Source organism: Protomyctophum parallelum, assembly GCF_964188405.1.
Source record: "Protomyctophum parallelum genome assembly, chromosome: 19".
Lineage (NCBI taxonomy): Eukaryota > Metazoa > Chordata > Actinopteri > Myctophiformes > Myctophidae > Protomyctophum > Protomyctophum parallelum.
The window spans coordinates 43,086,120-43,098,456 of NC_139717.1; the positions used below are offsets into that span (position 1 = coordinate 43,086,120).

The 12,337-nt window shown below is 43.2% G+C and overlaps 1 protein-coding gene across 15 annotated transcripts in view; it reads left to right on the forward strand.

The window, feature by feature from the left end:
* The window catches only part of col12a1b (collagen, type XII, alpha 1b), a 168,410-nt gene that overhangs the window by 104,985 nt on the left and 51,088 nt on the right, over positions 1-12,337 (forward strand). For all 15 annotated transcript variants that reach the window (XM_083790291.1, XM_083790277.1, XM_083790278.1 and 12 more), the window contains 6 exons: positions 828-970; positions 3,283-3,412; positions 5,090-5,232; positions 8,378-8,507; positions 10,180-10,299; positions 10,446-10,592. In XM_083790291.1, the coding sequence (XP_083646417.1) occupies positions 828-970; positions 3,283-3,412; positions 5,090-5,232; positions 8,378-8,507; positions 10,180-10,299; positions 10,446-10,592 (813 nt within the window). The remainder of the gene's footprint in view (positions 1-827; positions 971-3,282; positions 3,413-5,089; positions 5,233-8,377; positions 8,508-10,179; positions 10,300-10,445; positions 10,593-12,337) is intronic.

The following is a 12,337-nucleotide window of genomic DNA, read 5'->3' on the forward strand; positions in this document are numbered from 1 at the left end:
GTCCGTCCGTCCGTTTGTCCGTGAGCAGCTAATCTCGGCCACCGTTAACCCGGTCGATGCCAAATTTTGCACACACACTCCCTGGATGCCAACGATGAACCTCTGCCCCAAACTTTCCAGAACGGCCTGTTATAGCGCCACCAGGAGGCCACTTTGTGCAAAACAACCCGGTCGATGCCAAATTTTGCACACACACTCCCTGGATGCCAACGATGAACCTCTGCCCCAAAATTTCCAGAACGGCCTGTTATAGCGCCACCAGGAGGCCGCTTTGTGCAAAACAAGTTTTTGCACAGTACACCTACAGATTTTGTCCAAACATCGCGCAAATTGCTACACAGTCTCTCTAGAGCCATTCAACGAAACGGGTCTTTCAGATTTCTCAGACTCCATCCTGATTGGTTAAGATTGGCTTCCAAAGTTCACAGGAGTGCTCAGTTTCAAACAAAATTCTGCAAATCATGAACACATCGCGTGATTTCCGTGAAATTGTGCACGCACATTCCCACTAGGCCGAGGAAGAAATGCCAATTTCAACTCAGCCTCAAGGTGGCGCTATAACTGGCCGAAAAGTGTTTTTACCTCTAATTTACTTTTGTTGCCCTTTTATCCAACCACCAGATGAAGGCAAGCTGCAATGTCCTACATTCCTATCCTGGTGGAGACCTGTGCCCAGAAGGGCACTTTTTCTAGTTTGTGTTCCTTTGCCCATTACTTCCTGTCTCTTGCAAACGTTGAGAGCTTTTTTACCTCTGTAATCATGTGATGTGCCAATAAATAAATAAATAAGTTGATTCTTTCTCCCCCCCTGACTTTGACCTATTCAGTGCCACGCACGGCGCCCAAGAACATCAAGGTGTACAACCCCACCACCAACAGCCTGAATGTCCGCTGGGAGCACGCCACGGGCCAGGTGCAGCAGTACCGCGTCTCCTACCAGCCAGCCACGGGAGTCAAGCCTTCCGAGTTTGTGAGTCTCTCTCTCTCTCTCTCTCTCTCTCTCTCTGTCTCTCTGTCTGTCTGTAAAAACACACAGGTTGTTATTAGAGATAGAATGTGCCCTCAGGATGTGGGGGAGTCCCTCCCTGCCATGCTCGCACTCTCCCTAAACCCTCGGATGGAGATAAGCAGGACGTTTTTGGACTGTATACAGTTTTTTTTTTCCCCAGGTAAAACAAATAGTGAAAATTGCAGATCCACAAGCTTACAAAATGGTGTGACGTAACACATTGTGGGCTTGTAGATCTGCTGTCTTCGCTGTAAACTGTGTCAATGAAGGGCTCAAGTGGTGAAAGTGGCGTGAGACCACTGAAGGGAAAGTCAAAGTGTATTTGGGCATTCTCATTGTTGGCGTGCAACGTTTTGAGTGTTAGGAACACTTCGATAGCACGGATTTGCACAATCTTTGGTGCAAGTCCATGCCTCGCTTTTCTCGTGGCTTCAGACGAACACTTCTTGAACCTGTCCTTCAGGTTTGTTTGTACGAAAACAAACATGGATTTAATGCGCAGAATTAGTGAGAGATTACCTGGTCAGTCAACCGTGTTCCATGCGTATGGTCCAAGCATACATTATGCATAAATAGTCTAAATACAAATTCACGGCGTTCTCCATGGGCCTCACAGATGTTTAGCACGGCGGTAATCACGCTGATGTGCTTAACGATGGAAATCCTGACTTGTCAGCTTTTTGTGTCTCTGAGATCAGCATTGATTTCACGCATGGATACGCATCTCTGGATCTCAGGGGGAAGCGAGCAGGGCGAATTTCCCCACCAATCACTGCGACTGGAGTTTGGAAAATGTGCTCACCACACACACACACACACACACACACACACATCTGTGACAGGCATCAGCGAAAAGTTCCTATGTTTTGAAGTTTTGAGGCCACAGGCCCCGCAATATGAAGCTAATGAGACAGTCTTTGTGATTAGGCTCGTCTTTGATGCAGCTGTGTATCGATAGGCACCGTAGAGTTCAGTATCCCCCTAGTCACTGTTTCCTATATTTGTTTTCTCTCGCGATGGATGGATCTTTATCTTCACTACCTTTGTTGTCCCGTCATGCGTTTTTCATCAGAGGAATGCTTGGCAGTTCCATTTCCCTCTAGATGTTTATTTTTCTGTCCCTGATAGTACAGCTGTGAGGGAGACACAACGTGAGTCTCGCCCTAAAAAGTTTGTTTATTGGGCTGCAACTATTGATTATTTTCTCAGATATTATTCAATCGGTTATTTTTGAAAAAAACTCACTCCTATAACATACACACCTTAATTCATACCCCCTATAGTATGACAATGTTGCTTGCTGAAAAGGACATTTTTTCAAGCTATACGGGTTGTTTGCTTGAAAATATCAAGTATGAATTCAGCTTTACTGCAGTCTTCTGAAATAATATGAGTAACGCTGAGGGCAAAACACAGTACGGGAGACACAGGAAGAGAAGGCAATGATGATGGGATTGAATCCCTAGGATTCTTTCCTATTGTATACATACAGAAATCAGTCAATCAGAGCCTGTTTACAAAGCCACAGTACCCATGAGCACTACACACGTCCAAAACCCAACAAGTGCCTCAGCGAGAAGCCGACCACAGTTCAACAAGCAGATGCTTTTCTCATGACGTAAGATAAGGGCCCTGTGGTGTTATGGCCCACATTGTCTTAAAGCACAGGACAGAAGATGGACATGGTAATCCCGGCGATAAAAAAAAAAGGGAAAAAAAAAGTGTTGTTTAGTCAGAACGCGCGGTGAGCTACGTGCCGAGACGTGCTCCATCAAACACCCCTCACATGGCGTCGATGACATCCCCACACAAACAGTGACGCGCGCGCACTCCACCAGCCGCAGCGTAACACTAACTGTTTATCAGTCAGCCCTCCCTTCGCTGAATGAATGATTTGTTTGGTGGTCTATGGGCCAAACCTCGCGCGGCGTTGTTAGTATTCAGAGGCTAGTCTTTTGGCAACGGCGGAACCCGGAGAGATGACAGAGAGCACAGCGGGGATTAGCAGTGAGGTCATCATGTACATTACAGCTGCCGGTTTCATTATGTAGCGTATGCACGAAGGGTCTCGTATAAGCATCTGTAAATAGGTCAACTTTGAAATGCACTACAGGTAGTGATTTGAACTGATTTCCGAGTAGTATTTCGAGCAAGATACTGGAACAAAAGTGTGCACTGTATACGAACTTCATGAAAATATTAATTACTGATAAATAAAGACATGCACACATCAATGTTTGAGCTCACTCTAGTGTCCATGCGTCCTGCTATAGGTTCTGGTTCCTGGAAGTATCAACAACGCCTTCCTGGATAACCTGATCCCGGACACACCCTACAATGTTAAAGTAACTGCTCTGTATGCTGATGGAGAGGGAGAGCCTGCCGCGGATGACGGCAAAACGCGTAAGTGTGTGTGTGTGTGTGTGTGTGTGTGTGTGTGTGTGTGTGTGTGCGCGCGCATGTGCGTGTGCGTGTGTGTGCGCGCACATGTGAATATTTGTTTATGTTTGTGTCTGTGTCTGATTAGTGTGCTATCTAAACCAGAGTTACCTCACTGAGTCGGAGCAATTTGACTCTTTGACAATAGCCATACGACCCGCAGGTCTCTACACAACACATACTGTACAGTATACTGTATACTGGTGCGTCATGCACCTATCGGAAAACAATCTCACAGTGGGTTGTGTTAGATCTCACTTGAGAATTGCCTTGGAACCAGAAACAGTGCAGTATCTATAAACAAGGCAGAATACTCCACTTGTTCCAGCATATTATAGCCGGTTCAAGAGTCGTCTTGATAGAAAATGAAACTTCACGGGACACTTATGCAAACATTTACAAAAGTATGCACATCTAAATGATAAAAAAAAAAGGTGAAAACAAAAGTCTGCACACTGGATCACACTACTCCCAAGGATATTTACTTTGTTGCCACCAAGGTGACATTTCAAGCATTTCTAGGAGCATCTGAGGAAGAGTTAAGGAGCTTTAAACATATAATTTCTAGAATATTTCAGTCAGGACAACTCATGAATGGATGGTATATATATTTATTGAATATACAATTTATACAATATATTTATACCCTCACAAAAACATGCAGTAATCCTGGTCTCTAAACTGCCTCCCCCTGGCCAGCCGGGACGCCTGACTGGTTGGAATAACGTGTTCCTTCCACGCGCTACGTCCAACCAGGGAAACTCCCCCCTGTCAGGTGTAAAGGAGCAACTTGGACACTCAAGCATGAAGGAAGCATGAGTTAAGTCTGTTGCTCTCCCTAGGTTGGCGGAGGGTGTGTAGAGCCCAGGATCACATCACAGGATGATTGACACAGGGGTGAAAAATGGGTTACAAAATCGTGGGACAAAAAATATAAATTATAGACAATATATTTATTATGGTTTGGCGGTGAATTGGATCTGCTGATGGGTTGAAAAGTGGTGAAGTGGTCATTTTATTTAATGTTCTGTTTATACATTTTTTGTTTTTTACAAATGTAGAAGTAAATTGAGAAATACAGAGTAACAAATACAAAAAACTAAAACAACACAAATCAAGACAACCAATTAAAGAACATTCAAAACGAAACAAAAAAATATATATATATATATAAAAAATAAAAAAACAACTTCATGGTCACAAACATCATCCAGACACGACAGGTTGGCTAGTCAGGTGACAGCTAAAAGTGGTCCTTTAAACTGGAAATATATAGCATACAGTTTTATACTACTACAAGATAATACTAACCCATTCTGACCGGGCACCCATTTTGGTGTTGGCAACTTGGCATCATGTTATGCTTTAGCTATTTAAAAATAGCAGATCTACAATCTCATATCGCGCCACCGAGTGGCGCGATACGAGCTTGTAGGTCTGCTATTTTTGAAAAATCGAAGAGCGACTGACATTTCTAGAATCTGATCTCAGGTCAGAATGGGTTCATCAGACCAGTGTGTGTCCGGCGGAAACCTCGTATGAATCTGATCTCAGGTCAGAATGGGCTAAATGACTAGATGTTAGATGAAATCCAGTCAAATCGCTTACACTGTGTTTAATGAGAGTTGTCCTTGTCCCCAGTGCCCCGCGCTGGCCCTAGGAACCTGCGCGTGTTTGATGCCACCACCAGCACCATGACCATTGGCTGGGACCACGCTGAGGGCCCGGTCACGCAGTACAGGATCGCTTACGCCCCCATGACTGGAGACCCCATCACTGAATATGTGAGTATCGCCTACTAGTACACAGCAAGCTAAAAGAAATCAACACACCAGAGGGACCAGAATACTTCAAACCCAAACAATTAGTCAAAAATAGAACTACAAAACGCGTGTTAGAGATTAAACAACAAATAACAACCAGAACCAGCAACTGCATTTACTTAATCACATGTGACAAATGTGGTTTACAATATGTCAGAGAAACGGGTAAAACAATAGGTACAAGGCTGGGACAACACAGATACAATATTAACAATGGAAAAAAGACAACCACAAGGTTTGTGCAACATTTCATGGCTGATGGCATTGAAGCTCTAAAATGCGCTGGACTTCAACACAATCCCAACTGGACAGTAGGACAAAGACGTTTTAATGAAAAACAGTGGATTAAGAACCTCAACACGGATTTTCCTGGAGGCTTAAACATGCCTAAAATTAGATCTTGAACACAACAAAACTTAAACTCAGGATTAAACTGGAGAAATCTAAAAATGATTGGATCAGACTTCCTTCGGATACATGGCGAATGCATTTATTCCTTGCACTGTGCCTACACATGTTGCGACGTGCGGTCGCAACATGTGTAGGCACAGTGCACTGAAGTTTTTTAATTCCCCCCCCATGACTGGATGGAGACCCTATCACTGAACATGTGAGTGCACATTCAGATCGTGACAATTGTATACCTTCTTCCACCATTTGAAAAAAGTGACGCCAGCGTGCATGCTCATTGCTCTCACAAAAAGATTGACTGCACAAAAGGTCAGAACAGCTAAAAACGATTATTTTTGACAAAATAAAGAGAACAGACTACTGGTCCAGTTGATCATTTGACCGTTTGCCATCCATCATTTGAAGAAAGAGACGTACACTCTGACTAGAATGATGATTGATGGCACTGCATTAAACTAATTATAGGACTTGTAAAGGGACAGTAGATCATTTAAGTGTGTTGAGAAAAAGATAATCCCATCACTAGGGTTTTTCCAAGTATGTGAAGAATTCACCCGAGGGTGCACTCATGACATATGTGACACTAACATACAGTTAATAAAACCCCTTTCCTTGAAACATAACAATAATTTTGTTCCAAAATGAAATGTCTGTCATAAATCTCTAACCAATAATGGTTAAATAAATAAGTCCATGAAAGGTCCATGACAAACCTTATGATTTTTAGATAGGATGTCTGTAGATAATGAGACACGCTAAAGGGGATGAACGTTACTTACTGGCCTGCCGCCTTTGGCGCTGTTTATAACCTGAACTGGAAAAACAAAATCAGCCTCAGGTTTCATGCCCCTTTAACGCATTCTGACCTGAGATCAGATTCATACGAGGTTTCCACTGGACACACACTGGTCTCATTAACCCATTCTGACCTGAGATCAGATTCTAAAAATGTCAGTCGTTCTTTGATTTTTTCAAAAATAGCAGACCTACAAGCTCTTAGCGCGCCACTCGGTGGCGCGCTATGAGCTTGTAGATCTGCTATTTTTCAATAGCTAAAGCATAACGTGATGCTAACACCAAAATGGGTTCCCGTTCAGAATGGGTTAAGGCAATGCTTCATCCCAACCAGACGTACAGAATTTTGTACATTTTATAAAGTATAATTGCAAAGAATATCACATAATGTAACATCCAGATTTAATTGACCAGGCTTAGTTTGACGTACAGTACAGTACTACTCTGATCAGCAGCGCTAGAGAGGGAGAGGGGAGGGCATTCTCCGGCAGCAGCATCAGCCGCGGAGTATACCCGTGGCAGGCGGCAGTGTTTCTCGGCGGCATCCGTTTTTAACGCTCCAAATAACGTACTTTTACTGGCACAACGTTTTGACCCTTAGGTCTTCATCAGTTCAAATATTGAGATTTTTGTATTGTACATTTTAGTACTGTAAATAGCCTCCAGGCAATCTGAACAAAGCACGTAGTGCAGAGATCCCAATCGTCAGCCTTCTCTTGACTCATTTAGATTAATGGCCAATTGCCATGCCTCGTTAAAGGCAGAGACCGATCAGAACTCATTGGGGACTGTTTGAATGTTATTAATGTGCTTCAATAACGAGTTGGACCAACACGGGGGAGACGCGACAGCCCAGCTGTGCTCCCTCTCTGCTCGTTAGCAAGACACCTGTGTGTGTGTGTGTGTGTGTGTGTGTGTGTGTGTGTGTGTGTGTGTGTGTGTGTGTGTGTGTGTGTGTGTGTGTGTGTGTGTGTGTGTGTGTGTGTATGTGTGCGTGTGCGTGTGCGCATGTGCGTGTGTGTAATTTAAGCCAAGGAAAGGGTGATGAAAGGATTCTTCGTCGTACTGGAGATTCACAGCATGTCCGCGAGAGATATATAACATTTGAAGGGCCTGGGAAAAAGTTTTTATTAGTACATACTGTGACGGTTACAATTAGCAGCTGTGTCATACATATTTTTGTAGTTTGCAGAGGAATTTAGTTATTTAGTCATTGATCGATTGAAGGACGGCTACATAACGTATTTTATTATCACCAGGGAGACGTCTGGGGGTGTAGTATTCTGAATCTATCCCTTAAAGCAGTGGTTTCAACCCTTTTCATATCAAGGCCCATTATTTATTCTGCATTTGAGCCACGGATCACTATTTGATGAGATTTTGCCTCTCAGACTCAAAACTTAAATATTTTGTTGTCGTTGGATAATATTTTGTCCACAATTCCATGCTGTATTGATGTTGGTACCATGGGAGAGATGACAGGTAAACGTTGGTCAAAATAAGAATTCTTTCACATTCTCTAATTGTGTATGCTTCTTGTACATTTAGTAATGCAGATGTTTAAAGGTATATTCAGTGATTTCACTTAATTCAAATATCACTTATTGTTTTGTTTTGTTGTGATAATCCTCCCTACTATAGAGTGTGCTGGCCATATAAGGAGTTCCTCCCTGTCCCCAGTTAACCCCTGGGGGACAAAAAAACCTTAGGTTTCGTTTTTGACTCTCTATCCTGATTGGACGAAAGGCTGGGTCCCACAGCCAAAAACGAAACCTAAGGGTTTTTGAGTGAAATCACTGAATATACCTTTAACAATAATTTAACCACTGGTTGGAAACCACTGCCTTAAAGCCGTCTTCTTGAAGCTGTCGAGTTCATGTGTCTTTGTTGCTTCCCTCAGGCTGTGGTTCCAGGGAACAGAAACAATGCCATGCTGCAGAACCTGTTCCCAGACACTCCGTACAACATCACCGTGGAGGCCATGTACGCTGAGGGGCCAGGAGGAACACTCAATGGAAATGGGCGCACAGGTACACTTAAAGACAATACAGTACAAGGGTTTTTTTTTTAGATTTGTTATAACCTCGGAGTCTAAGGACCAACATTTTATGTTTTTTTGGAAGTCGAGTGTTGGCCTGTAATTTAGGTTAGAGTGTGGAGCCAAATGGCAGCACTTCTGGAACCGATTTGGATCCACCTGCCTTGATCAAGGACCCTTTCTGGACGCACAGTGGTCAGTCTGTGCTGTATAGACCGATTCACAGAGGGTTTCCTGGGTGCGGCCATTACTGAGGTGTACCATTAAGTGCAGCAGCACTGATTAGCTACACCTGGTCTACAGAGCACCTGCTCCATGTATTACACCTCAGTAATGGCCGCGCCCAGGGCACCCCTCTGTGAATCAGTCTATACAAACTTGCTAAAACTACATACAGTTTCTGTTTATCTAAATGAGTTTACGTACGGTACATTGAGTATGACCTTCTGGTTTCAGGATACTTTGACCATAAACACCTTAACCCATTCTGACCGGGCACCCATTTTGGTGTTGGCATCATGTTATGCTTTAGCTATTGAAAAATAGCAGATCTACAAGCTCATATCGCGCCACCGAGTGGCGCGATACGAGCTTGTAGGTCTGCTATTTTTTGAAAAATCGAAGAACGACTGACATTTTTTAGAATCAGATCTCAGGTCAGAATGGGTTAAAGGATTTGATACCTAATTGCGCTCCAGGTGATGTTCCAGGTGATGTTCCAGGTGATGCGCACAAGAAAACGCAAACACAGCACACAACCAAGTATAAATCTTGCATTACTGTAGGGCCGGTTAGAAACTAAGATATTGGGAGAAACCATTACTCAAACCAAATACAACACCAAGACCAGCAGTCGATCCCGAAGAAGACGAGAATGTTTTCAGTGGAAAAGAAAAAAATAATCTCACAATAGATTTACAGTGTACTCCATCAGAGCCAACATATCTCAGTTCAAACAGCTTCTGGCGTCGAGAACTCACAGTAGACCAACTACCGAAGAGCTTTCAGTGGCATGGAGAGCATTAGCCCTGAGAGACACAAACAATAGAGAGTCTTTCTCTTCTGGCGCTGGGCTAGGCCGCTGTTGTGCCAGGCTCCTTTGGAACGGGCAGAATGCCATAGCTGCTACCTACGATGCAGTACACTGCCCAGCTCCCTGGGCAACGCCACGCAAAAGTAAACCCTATCTAAACACATGTATTTCTCATCGTGTAATTCATATAAACAGCAGCGGTGGATGTTGTTGGACTGGCTGCCAGGGAGACGCTGCATTATGAAAATATTCATATTCATTACACTATATTGTATTAGGGTTAAAGTCTTGTTTTCGATTATTTATTCTTGAAAGAAAAAAATAATATATAAAAATAACTGTGGAACTCACTTGTGTCTAGCTCCGCTTTAAGAATTTTCCTTTTAAAGAGTTTCAGTTGCATTTGGAACTAAGGGAATTCTTTTGCAATTGGGCAAACGGGTGAATACATTTTAAAGACTTTTATTTGCAAACAAATGACAGATAATCTTTACAGTGTGTTGAGTGGGTTGTTGTACCACGGGGTGCTAAGCTGGAAATGGAGTACTTTCCTGCACATTGATGAGGCTATTTGCTGTGACTGATTGATTATGTGTTGACATGCATCATCTCTGTTGTTGCCTCACTACAGTGGGCCTGTTGGAACCCAGAAACCTGCGCGTCTCGGACGAGTGGTACACCCGCTTCCGCGTGGCCTGGGACCCTGTGCCGGCGCCCATTCTTGGATACAAGCTGATCTATTCCCCAGAGGGTGAGCGGCTGACTTCACAGGACATGAACTTGACTATTCTCCCTGGATATTGTGGCAACAACCTGTTATACCTGTGTATAATTATAAGTAATCCAGATGTATACCTCCTTTTTGACGGATTTCTTTCTTGCGGTTGTGTTTCGCAGGCAAGGATGAACCCCGCGATATGTTTGTGGGTGACGTGACCTCTTATACCCTCCAGAACCTCAATCCTGGAACCACCTACGATGTGAAAGTGTTTGCGCAGTACACTGGAGGCACCAGCGCCGCACTCGTTGGAAAAGGAACAACGCGTATGTACAGTACATTACAGCACCCTCAACTGTCTTTCTATTTCATCCCAGCGGTGCACCGCTCTGGATTCATAGAACCGTGGTTACATTCTCTATAACCATTTTTAGCTCTACTTTATGCTGGGTGGACAGAAATAGCCAATCCGAGAGCTCACAAAGCATCGCATTGCGAGCTTGTCGATCTGTGATTTCTATTTCAGCTATTATTTGTTACATCCCTATTGCCCACAGCCACAAATGGGATGCCAGTTTTTGTGTAGTTCCTAGTCTACACTCTAAAATCTTCAGCGTTCAGTTAACTCCAAGATGGTGCAAATGTAACCAAATGGACCCTATTTGGTTCCATTTGGACATATGCCATTTGGAGTATGCTTACTCTCCTGTCTATAAATAATATAAAAATAATATGGTTTGGATTTAATGTAGACAATCATTGGTCACAGTAATGGTGCCATGTCATACACAGGAACAGTGCACAAAATACAAAACACAGTCATCAACATATCCTCTATTGCTAGATGCTCTACCGTTTTTGAGGGCGCTAGCCCCTCCTATGCCCAGCTCTGTGTGTCTGTGTGTACCGCATGGCGGTGATTTGTTTGGCCAGCAATTGTGATCGGCCCGGAATGTGTTGATGTATGGCGATAAGAGCACCCCTCACTTCACACGGTGTGATTTTCATTTACAAGGTGCTACTGTAGATACCAAACTACCAAAGATTAACCCATTCTGACCTGAGATCAGATTCATACGAGGTTTCCGCCGGACACACACTGGTCTGACGAACCCATTCTGACCTGAGATCAGATTCTAAAAATGTCAGTCGCTCTTCGATTTTTCAAAAATAGCTAAAGCATAACATGATGCCGACACCAAAATGGGTGCCCGGTCAGAATGGGTTAACATTTGATGCCAGGTGCATCTTCATCAGAGTCGTGATTAAAAAGCATTTAGTTGTCTGTGACCAGCTGCCGTTAACGGTTCGATGTGTGGTGGAAATCCCTTTTAGCAGATCTAGAAACTCCAGCAAATCAATTTCAATTGATGCTCGGGGGTCCCTGACAGGAAATAGTTTGAGAACCAGTGCTCTATACTGTCTGCTACCCAGAGCAGATGAACTCTGCGGTGTTCCCTCTCCTGATTGGTTCAAATCAGAATCCCAGTGATGATTACTATCGAAATATAGAGCTTTAACATATAACAAAAACATCACACCTGTGTGAAGTGAGAGGCGCTCTAATCATCATACATCATCATCAAGAATGGTGGTCCCTTATTGGCCAAGGGTTCAACAATTACAATTTACAATTTAGGCATTTAGCAGACGCTCTTAATCCAGAGCGACTTACATTTAAGCAAGAACAAAAGCATGGGAATACATCACATAAAAGCATTTATCATGAAACATGCGTAAGCTAAGAAAGTAACAGTGGAATATCTATATAATGAAACTATACATACACTATACATATAAACTATACATATTTACTACTATGCTATACATATGTACTATGGCGTGCTATGACTATATACAATACAATTATAGTGCTGTCTACATAACATGCTATAAGTCTGTGTCAAATGCTATCTAAGCCAACAGAAATGCTATCACACCGACTTACATGCCGATTTGATCAAACATCATACAATTCTCCATTCATTGTCAATGGCATGTAATGTTTGTGTTCAGACAACACAAACATTAAACACTATAGCTGTTTATAGGAGGGGCTAGCTAACTTTAT